General features: G+C 38.6%; 1 protein-coding gene across 2 annotated transcripts; it reads left to right on the forward strand.

Moving 5' to 3' along the window:
* Nucleotides 1–1,875: 1,875 nt before the first annotated feature.
* On the forward strand, nucleotides 1,876–12,971 carry nfe2l1b (nfe2 like bZIP transcription factor 1b). 2 transcript variants are annotated; one of them, XM_073828541.1, is made up of 6 exons: nucleotides 1,876–2,070; nucleotides 2,848–3,687; nucleotides 4,951–5,178; nucleotides 5,328–5,417; nucleotides 5,508–5,666; nucleotides 9,683–12,971. In XM_073828541.1, exons 2-6 carry the CDS (start codon nucleotides 3,136–3,138, stop codon nucleotides 11,054–11,056), a joined length of 2,403 nt encoding a protein of 800 aa, XP_073684642.1. In that variant the 5' UTR covers nucleotides 1,876–2,070; nucleotides 2,848–3,135; the 3' UTR covers nucleotides 11,057–12,971. The 2 variants fall into 2 exon arrangements, with proteins under 2 accessions (XP_073684642.1, XP_073684643.1); XM_073828542.1 differs by lacking the exon at nucleotides 4,951–5,178.
* Nucleotides 12,972–17,351: the final 4,380 nt, after the last annotated feature.

Raw genomic sequence — 17,351 nt, forward strand, 5'->3', positions numbered from 1 at the left:
TGCAAGCTTGATGACTTGAATGGTAATAGGTGTTTACAGCCTCCAAAATGACATTTCCATTTCCAGGATTTTTCTTCAGTAATCAATTGTTATGCTTTCATGTTTTCTACAGCAACTCCTGACTTGTGCAGCATAGTAGCATTTTTATAAGCAACTGTTTGTTTTGGTTAAAAGGCAATGAACTATGATCTGTTTAAGATTTCAAACATACTTGAGCATTCAATGTGGCCTCAAAAGAAAGTACAGTGCATCACAATGCTAACAAGGTTCTTATATATAACTATCGTCACTGTATCTATACATTAAGAAAAACTTGGAGGCATTCCTTTCTTTTTTTCCCACTGCCTCTCAAGGCTGACTGACGCAAGCATCTGACACAAAGAAGCACGTTTGATGTAGATATCCATTAAATACCTTTAAAGAATAAAATAGCTGTAATTCAAAATTAATCATGAGGAAGGTATTACAGTCTTGAACCCTTTTATAGAGCACAACCGACCTCTGGCCTGTCAAACACCATAAACACGTTCAATGAGCGCCATCTAGTGGCTATAAGTAAACGCATTTTATTGTAAAGTATTTTATTGTGCCAAGTTGTTCAAAGTGGTATAATTTAATACAACGAATTAACTACAATATTTACGGCAACATAAGTTGCTTTTATCTGGTTGCTATTTTGTGTGCTACATAATTGTTGATATGTTGATGAAAAGCCTATAACAGTCTATTTATTTAATGGCTGGTCACATTATTGTGACAGCTTACTCTACGTGGACAATCAGGAGTCAGCAGTGTTGGGAAAAGTTAATTTTAAAAGTAATGCATTGCAATATTGAGTTGAGTAACTGCGTTACTTAGTTACTCTTTATGGAAAGCAATGTGCTATGTTACTTATTGTCACCTGTGCTGGGCTTGCTGATTTGATTAATAACAAAAAAAAAATGTTATATATAAAGTAACTAATTGCGTTACTCTTTATGGAAAGTAATGCGTTACAATATCGTGTTACTCCATAAAAAAGTAACTACTTGCGTTAGTCACTCTTTATGGAAAGGAATACGCTACGTTACTTACGTTTCTTTTTGTCACCTTTGCTGGGCTTGCTGATTTGATTATTGATAACAAAAAAAAAAAAAAAAAAACATATTTCCAGCAACTGTAAATACTCTTTTACACCAAAAGTGGAATTAATAAGCCTCAGGTTGGAGGAAGTGCCTCACCTCCCAATTTCTCTCAACATGGAGAGATGTCAGTAAATAAATGGAAAAACAAAGTATAGCTGGCGGTACGTTTTTAAAAAGTAACTCGTTGTAAATTTAAAAGTAATGCGTTACTTTACAGTTACTTCAAACCGTAATCTGAGTAGGCCTACGTAACTCGCGTTACTTGTAATTCATTACCCAACACTGAGAGTCAGTGAGGTCAATAAATGTAGAAATGAACACTATGCATTTTTCTAACGACAACAGAAATAGTTAAACCGTTTTGTAGTCTAGACTTCGTGTACCAATGTAAAATTTGACTTTAAAAAATGAGCCTACGCTAAGAAATAGTAAGTGGAGAAAAAAGTGTGACAACTAGCTAATTAATTTGTCTCGGTCATTTCTCTCTGACGTTATTAGTTATTGTCGTGAATGATATCGTGGCTTTCAATACTGTACCATTTTCGAATATTTTAAATATTGCCAATATTATACACGGAGCTCATCAAAAAAGAGAGTAAAAAAGGCAGGACAACTAATAGACTAATTAAATTATGTTATTTAAAAAAAAATCTTATTTATAGGTTTGTATACAACGGGGAATTTTGATGAATGATCTCATCCCGTATGTGCACTAGAATATTCTACGCGTGCGCAGTGGCAGCATGTTTCAGCGCCTCAGTTTCAGCCAAGTTGTCGGCAAGAGGAAATTCTGCAAGTCATGGTGGGCCATTCAAAGCGAGAGGGGAGTGACAACCACATAGAGATCTAAGGGAATAAGTGCGTAGTTAGTTGGAAGTGACTGATGACAGTGGCTGTGTATGCATATAGAGGCTTTCGGGGTCATTTGTCAGTAAACTCTTCCTGAGTAAGTATGAAAACGGACTATTTTGATGCTATGCTAGCGGGCTAAGTTAGCTATAGCTTTCGAAATTGCGAATGTGGGAGTGTTTGTCAGCGCGGCGCCTGAACGTGCATAAGACAGTTGTGCTTGAACTGAAGGAACCGTTTGGAACGGTTAGGTTTAAGCAACTGACAAGAACTGTGTATTTAATAAAAGTTGTTATTAGTAATTCAACGTCCCCGGTAGAACCCCGCCAGGGCCCGCCTTCTTATTGGCTGTAGCGCGGAGAAGAAATGAGTGACAGGCATCTTAGCCAATCACAGGCTGTTGCGCCACTTGTTGCTAACGGGCTGCTGGGCTATGATAGCGGAAGTGTAAGGGGTCAATACTTCACACTGCTTGGGCAAGTAAATTGTTTTTAGATGAGGTTTAAGGAGGAGGAGATGAAAGTAGGCAGTGAATGACATATCTTCAATTTCTAGTGGCGAATATGCGCGATTCCGTTGCGTACTTGTGGTTATTAGAGGGTTACAGGAATAGATGGATTGATGTGGGTGTGATAATAAGGTGGGTGTATGTGGTGGGAGGTCATTAATGTTTTATAATAACAGTTTCATAGTAAGAGTGTAAATTGTCAGTGTATTATTATAATTAGGTTGTGCTGCAAAAACTATGTTGTGGTATCTGATGTGCTTCCTTTAAACATTAGAATGTTGAAAGTTATTTTGTGTATTATAAGGTTATGATGCAATAATATTGATGTCAAATTTTCATTAATTTTCTTCTTTTCTTTCTGTGCAGGCTTGGCGAACTTTGAAAGTGCATGCTTACGAATATAAAAGCTTTGGGTGAAAAACTTTCTTCAGAGACAACAAAAGAGGACTTATCTTCACCTTTAGTTGTGTTTTGTTAGAAGCACATGACTGTGAAACAAAGCGAGCATCCTTTTATCTTATGTCTGCTTTGGATTTTCTATCATATGCAAGGCTGACCATAACCTTAAGTGGGTTTGACATTTGTATGTGATTTTTTTTTTTTTTAGTTTTTGCTTTTTAGTTCCTTTTTTCTTTTTTGTTCCTTTGCAAAGAAATGCTTTACTTGAAAAAGTACTTCACAGAGGGTCTTATTCAGTTCACTATCCTCCTGAGTCTAATCGGGGTACGGCTGGACTTGGACACTTACTTAAACAATCAGCTCCCCCCACTCCGTGAGATCATCCTGGGCCCCAGCTCGGCCTACACCCAGACGCAGTTCCACAATCTCCGTAACACCCTGGACGGCTATGGGATCCATCCTAAAAGCGTGGACCTGGACCATTTTTTCGCCACCCGTCGGCTTCTGAACCAGGTGCGCTCCCTGGATCATCTGCGCGTGCCTAGCACCGAGCTGAGTGCCTGGCTGGTTCATCGTGACCCTGAGACTGTGGTTTCGGCAACCAGTCAGTCCGGCCCCAGCATTGCCTTGGACAATGGGGGCAGCCTGGAGGACGTGAACAACTCCGAAGCCTCGGCCATGAGAGGGGCTGGCGGTGCTTCTGAGACCACTTACAGCCTCAGCGGAGAGGACAGCCTGGGAGCCGTGGCCCCTGAGGACAGTCAGGAGCAAGGGGAGAGAGAGAGCAACGACGACCTCTCCAAAGAGGTACAGTAGCTGTGTGTTTTTAGCTTAGCCTACTGTAATTAGATTGACATTGGTTCATATTTGATTTCTTCAAAGAGAGAACCGTGTTATGCTATTATCTCCAGCTATTAGATTAAGCGTATTGCATAGTGGCTATTAAGAGCGTTGAGCTAGTAGTAATCTTACTGTACATTATGAGCCTTACAATAGTGGCTGGACAGGGTGTGGTCTCATCGGTAGAGCTGTCTACCTCTTAAACCTGTGCTAATGTTAATGTTTCTAGGCTTACAGTAACATTAACAATAACAATCTAATCTAGCAATGTCAGAGCTTTGACATGTGGAGACAAATACTGCACTGAATCAAATAGAGATTATAGTAGTAGTAGTAGAGGTCATCTACTCTTGTGGTTTCTGAGAGGAGAGGTTTTATATTTGTGAATATATGCTTGGGACAGTTGGTCAAATAAGAGCTGACGAATTGGCATTGTGTCACTCATTGAAGGATTAGTTCACTTTCAGAACAAAAATTTACAGATAATTTTCTCATCCCCTTGTTATCCAAGATGTTCATGTATTTCTTTCTTCCATCATAAAAAATTATGTTTTTTTGAGGAAAACATTTCAGGAATTTTCTCCATATGCTGGACATTTATGGTGCCTGTGAGTTTGAGCTTTCAAAATGCAGTTTAAACGCTGCTTTAAATGATCCCAGCTGAGGAAGAAGGGCCTTATCTAGTGAAACGATTGGTTATTTTAAAAAAATTAGACACTTTTTAACCACAAATGCTTATCTTGGCTTGCTCTGCAGTGTTGAAAAACTCCCATCTCATTTTCTACTCCAACTTCAAAATCGTCCTATATTGCTGTTTTTGCACCAGAGTGCACAGAGTACGCATGTGCATCACAGAGCTAGACAAGATGAGCATTTGAAGTTAAAAAGTATATAAATTGTACATTGTTTTAGAAAATAACCAATCGTGTCGCTAGATAAGACCCTTCTTCTTCGGCTGGGATCGTTTAGAGCCCTTATGAAACTGCATTTAAACTGCATTTTGGAAGTTCAAACTCGTGGGCACCATTTAAAATTCCTGAAATGTTTTCCTCAGAAAACATAATTTCTTCATGACTGAAGAAAGAAAGACATGAACATCTTGGATGATAAGAGGGTGAGTAAATTATCTGTAATTTTTTTTTGTTCTGGAAGTGAACTAATCCTTTAATTGTAATTATCTAACCTTATCTGACCTTTTATGACACTCCCCTTTAATGAATATATTTCTAGGACATTGACCTCATAGACATCCTATGGAGGCAGGATATTGACCTTGGTGCTGGCCGAGAAGTATTTAACTATAGCAGTCGGCAGAAGGAGAGTGAGGCTGATAAACCTAATGAAGAGAACGAGGAGGCAGGTGGAAGAGAGGAAAGCTGGAGAAATGGACTTAATCTCCGAGCAGTGCAGAGCCTAACTCATGTTGATGGAGAGACAGGAGAGAGCATACCTGTGGAGGTATGTGCTAGGATTACAGGAAGGTGTGAGGAGCACAGTGAGGTTTTGGTTAACAATGCTTTTAGATTATTCTAAAAGGCTGGTGAGCTGTAGAAGTGAATTTCAGTCAGCCTTGCAATTACATGGACTTTTCTTGTCGTGTTTCCTAGCTTACCAGTCTTGGTGCTCAGACTTCATTATCCCTGCAGGAATGTCTGAGGCTTCTGGAGGCGACCTTTCCATTTGGAGAAGAGCCAGAGGTAGCGACAGTAAAATTCATGCTATGGTTTGGATTAAAACTGCATTTTTTATTTGATTGTCATTTTACCTTTTTTTTGCTCTCTTTTTAGTTCCAGGCCACTGGATCCACCTCGCAGCTGAGAGCTACAAACGAGGAAACGCCTTCAACATCACAAGGGATCCCTTTACAAGCCCCTCTGTCACAGTCTGATACACCACTAGACCTGGAGCAACAGTGGCAGGACATAATGTCCATAATGGAACTGCAGGTTTGTATATTTATTGCATTCAAAGTCGATGAAGGGCATATATAGACATATCATTTATGGCTTAAAATAGCGTCAAATTAAAAGTAATTTTTAAAGGATATAAGAATATGCTTTTGAATTTTATATCATTTCCATATTTTTTTTAAAAAAAATGAAATAAATGTGGTGTATCCATTGAGTAAAAGTAATAACACATTTTCCTTTTATCCCCAATATCCCCAATCTTTAGGGGAATTTTCCTTAAAGCTTGAATAGTGAGTGTATGCATTTTCATCATCTTCAATTATTATTTAAAATATACATATATATTTGAATATATCCCCAGTCTTTAGGGGAATAACATGAGAGTATATAACCTTAACTAACCCTGCATTGGTCTATAAAAGTCTAAATTGACCTTGACACAGCATCATGAGGTTCTCTAGGGATCTTATATGTTATATGATATAATTTCCTGTTTTATGTTGGTCTTACTTTATGACTTTGACTTGGCAGAAATGTTTTCGAATACTAATAACCAGTTAAAATAGATTTTTCTATTTTAGAAGTATGATGCCAATCCATTTAATATCCATTCCTTTAATCAGACTTTTTTTTTAATGATGATCTCTCAAAACTAGGGCTGTCGCGATTTGTCGATTCTAATCGATTTTGTTTTGCCCACATCAAGAAACCGTCAAAATACACTAAGTGGCACATTTCACAGAAGAGAATCCATGAAACAGATTATTATACTATTATAACACATTATTATACATTATATATTCTGCATTATATATTAAATCATAATTAAGCATAATTGTGAATTCACAAACACTACGATTCAGTTAAATAAATATATTCGATACAGGTTTAATATGTGCGTCAGTTATTTACGTGCGTCTCACAGCAGCTCTGTTCACTAGGGGTGTAAATATTGATCGATTCGTATCGATGCATCGATTATGCAGCCAACGATTCAATGCATCGATTCGTCTGCAAGAGTATCGATTAATGTGTTTATTTTGACGCCTGTTTGTTCACCTGTCTATTTTTAGCATCCGTTCCGACCTTTCTTTTACTGTCTATGGCTCCGACGTAAACGTACTACCTACTCCTAAGCTGCGGGTGGCGCTAACCTCATTATTGTCTTCTACTTCACACTGCTTCACATGCGTTACTTACGTTTGACAGTCTATAGGTGCGTTCCGATCGACAGGGTTCTTACGCAGTGTTCACTGCTCCTTACTCCCTTAGCACGGTATATCCGTTGAAGTGGACTTCGCTGACAATAATCGCTCATTTGGAATACCCTGGAACGTCATCAAAGCAAATCAACGGCAGGGTCACGCATTTTATGATATAACATAAATAAATATTGTAATTTATTTTACTTTCAAATTTAAATACATATAAAATACATATAAACTTATGTATATAATAAATATAGTCAAAATGTATATGTTTAGACCGTTAATAGATTGTAGTGGTCTTATCTCGCGCACTTTCTTTCCAACACGCAGCCTATATTTAAGTATCTTGTGGTAATGTTAAATAAAACAAAATAAAACATGATAGAGCCTCACCTTGCGGGTTTTACTTTCATTCATAAAATACAATATGCAAATGTAACATGAATCGCCATAACCATTCATAAACACTCTAATTTGTATAATAATAATAACATTTATTGCAACCGCTCCATTGCAGAGCCTTTAAAAAACTCCAACGGCTCTGCTCCATCATTACTTCTAACTAGTGACGCGGTGCGCAATGACAGTTGGGTAGTTTTCCCCGTCCACTTCCTGTGAAGTGAAGTACCGATGTTCCCTTATTCCCTATGCCGTTCGCAGTGCCCTTCGAACTGAACATGTTCGCTCCCTTCGGTTTGGAATCTCACTTAAGATGGCGGAATACCCTGTGAAGTCCACTTCGCAGTCCACTTACAGTCGAATGGAACGCACCTTATCTATGTTGTTCATGTTCACACACCTCACATTGTTGTCTGACTTTCAAGAGCGATGGAACTGCCAGAGCGAGCTGGCAATGAAAGTGAAATGTTACACACTCCTGTAGGCTTATGTCCTACTTACTTTTTGTTATTATTGCACTTAACTGATTTTGTGGAGTAGTGTTCTTACATTTACATTTACATTTATTCATTTAGCAGACGCTTTTATCCAAAGCGACTTACAATTGGGAATACAACAAGTGATTCATCCTAAGGAGGCAGATCGACATAGGAAGTGCTCAAAAATACCATATGACAGGCGTTGTTAGATGAGTATGGGCTAGAAAGGGAAGATCAGGAAAGAGAGGAGAAGAATTTTTTTTTTTATTGAGTCAGATAGTGTCGAAAAAGATGGGTTTTCAGCAGTCGCTTGAAGACAGTAATGGAGTCTGCGTTCCGGATGGGGGTGGGAAGATCATTCCACCAGGCAGGGACGTTGAAGGAGAATGTTTTGGAAAGTGATTTCGTGCCTCTCTGTGGTGGTACAATAAGGCGTCTTTCACTAGAGGATCTCAGACTTCTGGAGGGAGTGTAGATGCGAAGTAGTGAATGGAGGTAGGCAGGTGATGAGCCGGTGGCTGTCCTATAGGCCAGCATCAGTGTCTTGAATTTGATGCGTGCTGTAACCGGTAGCCAGTGCAGGGATATGAAGAGAGGTGTGACATGGGCCTTCTTGGGCTCATTGAAGACGAGCCGTGCTGCTGCATTCTGAATCATTTGTAGAGGCCGGATTGTACATGCTGGAAGACCAGCTAAAAGAGCATTGCAGTAGTCCAGCCTGGAAATGACAAGGGCCTGTACGAGGAGTTGTGCAGCATGCTCTGTTAGGAAGGGCCTGATCTTTCTGATGTTGTGCAATGCAAACCTGCAGGATCGAGCAGTTTTAGCTATGTGGTCTTTAAAAGTCAATTGGTCATCAAAGATTACACCAAGATTTCTGGCTGAAATCTATTTGCAGTTCATCTACTGCAGAGGATGTGTGACCATTACCTCTTAATAAAATGCAAATTGTATTTTCAAAATGTAACCAATTTTGTATAAAAGAAACATTTTTTTAAACAGTGAATAGGCTAATTGGCCATAGTAGACCTGCACTATAAGCATTAGACTTTATTTTTTTATTTTGTTCTTATTACAATTTATCTGACTGCACTTTGTAGATGCAGTAATTGTTATATTTGCTGTTCTATTTGCAGTACATTGAGCACAACTGCTATAGTGTAACATACACATTATGTGAATAGAATATTTCTGTATTCTCAATAAAAGGCAAATTATTTACTATTTTTGTTGATTTATTTGAAACTTAATAGATATCATGTAAAAATATCTAGTATTGAATCGGATCGAATCGCATCGTATCACAGGGAATTCTGAAGTATCGAAAATAATCGAATCGTTGGCTTAAGAAATCGGTATCGTATCGAATCATCTTAAAGGCTCCGATTTGCACCCCTACTGTTCACAGTATGCTGTTCCAGTTTTGTGCAATGAAATACATGATTTCATGCTTTTGATTCTTTATTTGAACTAATTATTATTGCCTTATTTCTTTACTATATGTATATTAAGCAATAAAGGCTATTGTTTACTTACATCTATTTTCATTACCACAAAAAAAGTTATTATAATTATAGAAATATGAAATCCATTTTATTTCCAAATTCAGTTGATTTCTGGATTCCATTTAAATCAATAAGCATCTTCAATTAATTTATTTTATTAAAAATAAAATGTTCTTAAGTAAAATTGTTGATTTTTTGTGGGGGAAATTAGTCCTTTAGATGAATCGATTAATCGATAGATTAGTCTATAGATTAATCGGTATAAAAATAGTCGTTAGTGGCAGCCCTACTCAACACTGTTATCACTCTGATCCCCTCCCCAAAAAATATTGAACTGAATTTTTATTATCCAAGTGTATCCAAGCATTATTTGTGTAAAATGAAATTAAATATTTATTTAAATATAGTAATATGCATTACACCACTAAACCCTGTCAAATATTCTTTACCTCTTTTCTTAGGACATGGAGGTCAACAATACTGCAGTAAATGTCACCATGAATAACGACCCCAATAACAACAATGCCAGCAGCACCGAATCAGCCACAATAGCAAGTTTTGGACTCCCACAGTCCACTCTCATTAACCAGGATGTTAGTCTCCACCAGGCTTCACTTCCCAGCTGCAGCCAAGACTTCCCCACACTCTTCAACCCCGAGCTGGATTCCACCGGAGTACAGCGCCCTACCTTAGTCAGGCTGTCTTCGAGCAACTCCTCCAACATCAATTCAACCATCGGAGCTACTAACTTAACCGGAATCTTTCTCCCACCACCTCTAAACAGCACTTCAAACTTAACCACCACTCCGGTGCTGCCAGATCCATTCTCCAGCCTGCTGGAAGAGTCCATGCTGGATGAAATCAGCCTCCTAGACCTTGCAATGGAAGAGGGTTTCAGCCAAGACCAGGCTTCTCAGCTCGAGGATGAGCTCGATTCAGACTCAGGTCTTTCACTGGACTCCAGCCATAGCCCAGCCTCTCCTAGCAACTCGGAGACATCCTGCTCATCAGCCGCATCGTCTTCATCCACCTCTGCGACGTTCTCAGAGGAAGGCGCTGTGGGGTACAGCACCGATTCGGAGGCAGCCACAGCAGAAGCGGAGGAAGGAGCCGTCGGCGGCTACCAACCAGAGTATAGCAAGTTGTGCCGCATGAGCTACCAAGATCCATCTCAGTTCCATGGCATACCGCAGTTGGAAAGTGTCAATCACAACCACACCTACAATCTACCACTGGCATCATCCTACTCTGAGCGCTCTCAGCTGTCTGCATCCTGCAGCAAGAAAGGCAGAGACAAGCAAATGCAGCAGACCAAGCTCCAGCCACCACAAGACTGCATTGACAGGCAGTCTAGCCGTGATGAACGCAGGGCGAGAGCCATGGACATACCATTCTCCAATGAGAAGATCATTAACCTCCCCGTTGAGGAGTTCAACGAGCTTCTGGCCAAGCACCATCTCAATGAGGACCAGCTCTCGCTCATTCGCGACATCCGCCGCCGTGGAAAGAACAAAATGGCGGCACAAAACTGCCGCAAACGCAAGCTAGACACCATTATCAAACTCGAGCAAGGCGTGCAAGACCTGCAACGTGAAAAGACTCAGCTGCTGAAGGAGAAGATGGAGTACTGTAAGTGCATCAGACAGACGAAGCAAAAGGTTCAAAACCTTTCCCAGGAATTGTTTGCACAGCTGCGGGACGAGGAAGGCAGACCCTACTCGCCCAGCGAGTACTTTCTACACTACGGCCCTGATGGCGTTCTCCTCATGCCTCGTAACATGACCGCAGAACAAAGCAACAAGCCTGACAAGAAGCAGAAGGACAAAAAGAAGTGAGGAACTCCGACTGTTGCTCTTTTATTTTCCGCAAAGGCACTACCATACAAAGTATTTCGAAAGGCAAGGGAAGCCTTTTTCTTTGAAACGATCCTAGCGAGGAGACGAAAATTGCATCATTGATAACTCTTCCTGCATTGGGTTTTCTTTGTTCCTTTTCGGTTCAGAAGTTTTCTCCTGAAAGCGGCATTAAAGCAGACGTGCTTTATGTAGTACTGATTATTCATTGATGTACAGAAAGATGCGAGCGAACGGGATGCTTTCAGATGTTAGCTGAAAGAACTCTCAAGAACGTGAGGTCACGGAGGACACCAACAAAATGTTCTTAATTGAAAGAACTGTTCGGTAATGCTCCCAAAATGTAGTCGATGACATAATACACCATACTAAGATGAAGTTGACCATGAGGATGCAAAAATGTTACCTTTTCAGCATTAGCCCGTGCTGTGTGTTTGTACCCTGGGATTTCATTGGTGGGTGAGGAAGAGCCCCTGAGAGTTGGTAGAAAAAGAGTCTACGGAACGCTAGAAGTGAAGCCAAAAGAAACTACAGGCATGCCAATACTAACCAAAGGTTGTGTTGTGCCGTTGTGTTGTTCCCATAACGAATCATACAGGTCACTCCGTGGATCCAAATTCACGTTTTCACTTGAAACAAAATAAGTTCACCTGAAATTTCTCTGGAGGCTCAATGCCATTTGCCAAGGAACTTGGACGGCGAAACAAATAGCGCTAAAGAGTGAGTTTGAATTTAGCTTTGACTTGGAGGATGGAAACACTGCATTATTACTAATAAATCAGCTTCTGTACCCTTTTCAGCACTGTAAATCAACACTGTAGTTTGCCTATAAGCTTTTTTCCTCTTCTGCTGGGGGAAAGGGTCTGTCAGGCCTTCCTGTCAGCTTTTAATGTAACGCTCTCCCATGTGCATAAACTTTTTAATAAGCCATCAGACATGGACACCTGAGTGGCATCAGTGCAGTTTGCTCCTGAATTATGTGGCTGAGTTCATAATGTTTAGCCTTTGTTGCTACTGGAGTGGAGGAACATTACAAGAAGCTTTTGTTACAGTTGTACTGTCTCATTTAACAACGGAATAAAATTCTCACCAGAATATACAAGTAGTAGCAGGTGTAGGTCATCGTTACATTTAAACTACAACTTCTCATTAGCTGGGTCAGTGTCTTAGCTTTGATGTGACGTGAACCTGACTTTTTTTTCTGTTTACCCAATACACTACTTTTAGGAAAAGTACCTTCATTGCTACTCGAGTGAAGCCATGAATGGTCTCCTGGCAAATTAAAGCGGTTAAGCTTGTGCCAATAACCAACTGGATCGTGCTTTACTGCAGCCTGATGATACAGCTGACCTTATACACTGACATATCAATGAATGGGTAGAAAAAAAAAAACAGTAACACTGGTGTGAATGTCTAATTTACATGTTGTTCATCTTCATCTTCTGTCTCTGTCGTTTCCATCTACACCGTTCGTATAGCACCATGAGGCACAGTCAGTGTCCGTTTTGGTGTGACATGAATAAATATGCAAGACATGGTAATTTTTTGTCTCCGAAAAGGAATAGAGACAATCTTTATGTTACTGGTTACAAATACTTAGCGTAGCTGGGGTAGACATAATGAAAAAAGACAAACGATTCATTCATCTTGGATCCCACTTGCAATGTCATTACTACTTGCCATTAAGCACTGTTGTTTTTTTCGTTCGTCTTGTTCGGTTTGTAAATATTTTTGTGTTCTGTATGTCTCTTGTCCTAATTGCTTGGTTTAGCCAGGCGTTTTTGCACCTTCTTTGAATTTGCCTGTTCAGAGTATTCCTATATGATTTGTGTTGAGAGATTTGCTGGCAATCTGGAATTGTTCTTTTATTAATTATAATAAACATTTGTTTCATTTCCTTGGTTTTCCTTTTTTTTTTTTTTTAAAGTGAGAAGATTTGTGATTGTAAACGAATGGCAAAATAAAATGAATTAAAAAAATAAAACTGTCAGAGGATTTAGTAATACTGCTAAAACTCCCCTGATAGTTATATAAATATGAATTATGTTGTCTTTATTGCTGGCGGAGCTCTGTTTTTGCTTATATCAGCTTCAGTGTGCTGCTCACTGTTTAATGCTTGGTAAAATGGTACTCTTTTTTGGGAAACACGTTATTAAGTTCAGCTTAATTTGTGATTTGTTTTTAGTTAACATTGCAATTCTAGGTTAATATAAATTAACGTACTATAAATAAACTAGTTTTCACTTCTTATGTAATTTTCATGTTTGAAATCTAAACTACTTTTCGAAATGTTGGGCTCAGTTAGAATTTTTAATGTTTTTTAAGTCTCTTTTGTTCACTAAGTCTTAAATGATCTAATCAAAATCACTAAAAACAGTAATAATGTGAAATATTACATCATCAAAATGTCATTTAATTTTTTCACATGATCCTTTAGAAGTGCTCAAGGACCATTTCTTATCAATGTTGAAAATAATTGTGCTGCATAATATTTTATAAGAGAATATAATCAATATAATGTTCAAAAGAACAGCATTTATTTAAAACAAATCCTTTGTAATATTCTAAATACCTTTGTGAGAGCCAGTCACAAAGGTGACATACTTGCTGAATTAAAATATTAATTTCTTTTTTAAAAAAAATCTTGCTGACCCCAAACTTTTAAATGGTAGTTAGTAGTGTAATAAAAATGCAAAATTAAAATATAGCTGCAAGCAGCAATTACCTGGGTTCAAGCACTTTAAGGCATTTAAGCACATGAACATGACAGAAATTATTTAGAAAGCCTGTAACCACCTAAATCAATGATAAAAAGCATTTATGTCCAATCCAGGTAATGAATAGAAATATGATGTTTTTGACTGTCAGCGCCAGTTCTGCTCCGATCTCCCTAAAACTTTGCATGCTTGTTTAGAATAGCCTGTGGCATGTGCTTAGCAGGTTTCGTGAAGTTTTGAGTTTTGGTGTAGGTTTTATAGGCTTTTGGGTATATTTGAACAGACCCCTTTTCTAAACGACCCCGTTATAGCTTCCCAAAGGGTAAATTAAAGAGAGTCCAGAGAACTGGACTGCAGTGTTTTTTTCCAGAATGAATGGAAAACCTAGGACTAGTTCACAAAAGCAGGTTTTTTACATTTTCTCAATTATTTAACAAACAATTTGATTGACAGCAATGGTTCTAGAGGCAAAGTTGTTCGTAATGAGGAGGTCTATCATACAATATTAATATTGTGTGTATGTGTGAAAAACCACACAATATACAATCGTTTATGCCCTTGAAAAATATGATATCGCCTCCCAGTGGTCAGTTTCTTTTAAATTTCTCACAGGCCTTTGAGAGGTCATGAGTCAAACGTTTTGTTCAGTTGTCTAACAGGGTTCTCAAACTTCTAAAACTTTGTTTTTTGAGATATGCACATGTTCTTATAGAAGCTTGTGGCACTGTGGACCAAGACGGAGCGTACTGATTATCATGTTGATAGGACAAACGATTGCATATTTATAACCAATTTTATGTTTTTTTTTTTTCGCTTATAGCGCCACCAAGTGTCCAAACTTTGCAACTTTTTTCACGTGACCTCAGATTCAGCTTTTATATACGTGCTCTGAGTTTGCAAAGATATCTCTTTCCGCTTAGAAGTTATAGCCTTTTTAGCAAAAGTGGCCCTGCCCCTTTCAGACATTTTGGTGTCCCTTTGTGATGATGAGGCAGATTTCTTTCAAATTTCTCACAGGCCTTTAAGACTGTCAGTCAAACAGGCCCACCAAGTTTTGTTACGATCAACCTCTATTAACCTGGTCTAATAGGTGCTCAAACTTCAAAAACTTACTTTTTGGAGATATGTCCCTTTGTGTGTGATAATTATTGACATTCAATCTACGGAGAACATTCCTGCACTGGTTTGGTTCTGATCAAGTGAAAAACCTAGTTTGCAAAAGTTTCTTTTTTGTTACATTTTCCCAATCATTTAACAAACGACAGCAGTGGTCCTAGAGGTAAAGTAATTCGGAATGAGGAGGTCTATTGTGTGATACGAATATCATGTGTAGGCTATATATACAATCATTATATATATCGCTTTGAAAAATCGGGCCTGCCAACAATTCGAACACTTTGGCGTCTCTTTGCAACTGTGAGTCGAAAGTTCAACCTTTTTTGATAAATATTGACACTCTCCAGAGAATCTTAATGCAGTGGTTTGGCTCTGATGAGGCGAAAAATCTAGGACTAGTTTGCAAAAGTAGGTTTTTAAAAAAATCTGAAATACCTGAAAATTTCACTGAGGTGTGAGTTTTGTCTGGCGTGAGCCAAGGGCTCCAACGACACTTGAACCTGCGACGAACAGTTATGTTATGAGCGATTTCGTACTTTTGATCGCTGTAATTCCCCCGTCAGGCTAATTGGAATAAACGTTTTAGACCGTATGAGTACTACCATCCCTCTAAGTTTCAAGTCTCTATGACTTACGGTTTGGTCTGCCTGATCAGTTTTATGTGGATATTGCTGATCCTTGGCCATTTTAACAATAACAATAGGGTTACAGCACTGCACTTGAACCCCTAATTGTTTTAAAATAAAAACTAAAAAAAAAACACTAGCAAAGATGAAATCTTTTGATGAATACTTTTTTACCTGCATGTGTTAAAGGTCCCATATTGTCAAAATCGAAATTTCCTGGCTTTTTTCATGATAACTGAGGTCTAGGGGTTATGTAACTACCATATAAGTTTCAAAACAGTCAGTCCACAGCAAACTGCACACAGCCTGAATCAGGGCTTGACTGGGACAAAAAATCGGCCCGGGCATTTTGACTAGAGACCGGCCCACTAGGTATTGTTGCCCAAGCAAGGGGGCGGGGTCATCCGACCTCCTCGGCTGTAATTGGTCCAGCCCAGAGTCGATCATGACCAATTGGCCAATCCACCACCTTTTAATATTTTATACCAGGGTTATTCAGTTAGATTCATTTGACGGCCGGATTATCGAACTGAAAATTTGAAGGGGGCCAAGGGGGTGGGGGCCGTCCCGATCTCTTTCTGGGGGAGCCTATACAATTAAATTGAAATGCATATTCACTAAAATGAACTAATATTACCAACACCAACATCTATAAAAGGTTAACATTAGTGCTGTCTGTCAATCAATTAATTTTTTTTTTTTAAATCACACATTTTTCCGTAATTAATCATGATTAATCGCATATTTACATATACATATTGTCATAATTTCACACTGAACCTCCAAATTAAGGTAGAAACAACAAAGTATATTTTAAATATGTTTAATGGCACCTTTTTTTTACCAAGTAACCTATTATTAATAAAATATTGATATCAATACTGCTACTAGTGTCTCTATTAAATGAATTTTCTCAGTTTTACATATTATGTCAATTCAACATTACAGTAGTATTGAAAGCCAATATTTTCACCATTTTAATAGGCTCTGAAATATATAACTTTTAATTTAGGTGATTTTAAAACAATCTTCACATAAACTACAAATTGTATATGCATAAACTATATAAATTATGATTGCCATACACTGATTATAATTGTGATTTGATGTATTTTTAATTTTACACAAGTCTTTGTTTACCACAAAGTATATTTTGGCCATCAAAATAACATTCAAATCGGATTATAAGAGCTTTAAAGTGCTAGAAATGTTTGTGCAAAATGCTTGAATATCATTGAAAAGTGCTTGAATTTCTCTCTCAAAAGGTTGTACAAACCCTGAAATGAATACTGTATTAAGTTGGCGTTACTACTGGTTTTCTGACATAGCCTATCTCAGCGTGGTTTATAACAGAATTCTGAGCAGAATTGAGCTGAATGATTCTGACTGGATCTCGCAGCAACCTTAATTCATTCTGTGCGAATTCAAACACTTCTCACTGGATCTCGAAGCACTGTGCAGTAATAGTGTCACGAAATTAACTTTGGTTCTCGAGTAATGGCTGTTCTGAGCTCGGACAAGTGTGTTTGCATTGCGCTCCGAGCTGATAAACGTTTGGTTTCTCTTTCGTTTTGTTTGCCGTTTTATGTTTCTCATATGAAATAGAAATAAAAGCGCTTATGAGTTGAGTAACTCAGTGGCCGCGCCAGTGCAACCGCTCACAAAATTTAGTCGCACCGGCAGAAAAAATGCGACCATTTGGTCACAGTCTGGAGCCTTACAAGCGCTTGTCAAATCTCCCGTCTGTTGATGCCGCCTAGTGGACAAACTAATTAATGCAAAAACAATTCAAGCCACCTGCGCGTTCTTCTCCCTCGG

The sequence above is a fragment of the Garra rufa genome, chromosome 22 (assembly GCF_049309525.1).
Source record: "Garra rufa chromosome 22, GarRuf1.0, whole genome shotgun sequence".
Lineage (NCBI taxonomy): Eukaryota > Metazoa > Chordata > Actinopteri > Cypriniformes > Cyprinidae > Garra > Garra rufa.

What these genes read in the sequence shown, in the direction of transcription:
- nfe2l1b (XM_073828541.1), top strand. Translation starts at nt 3,136, where the DNA reads ATGCTTTACTTGAAAAAGTACTTCACAGAGGGTCTTATTCAGTTCACT. An exon ending in CATTTGGAGAAGAGCCAGAG is followed by an intron (nt 5,418 to 5,507) that starts GTAGCGACAGTA and finishes CTCTCTTTTTAG; the next exon opens with TTCCAGGCCACTGGATCCAC. An exon ending in TGTCCATAATGGAACTGCAG is followed by an intron (nt 5,667 to 9,682) that starts GTTTGTATATTT and finishes CTCTTTTCTTAG; the next exon opens with GACATGGAGGTCAACAATAC.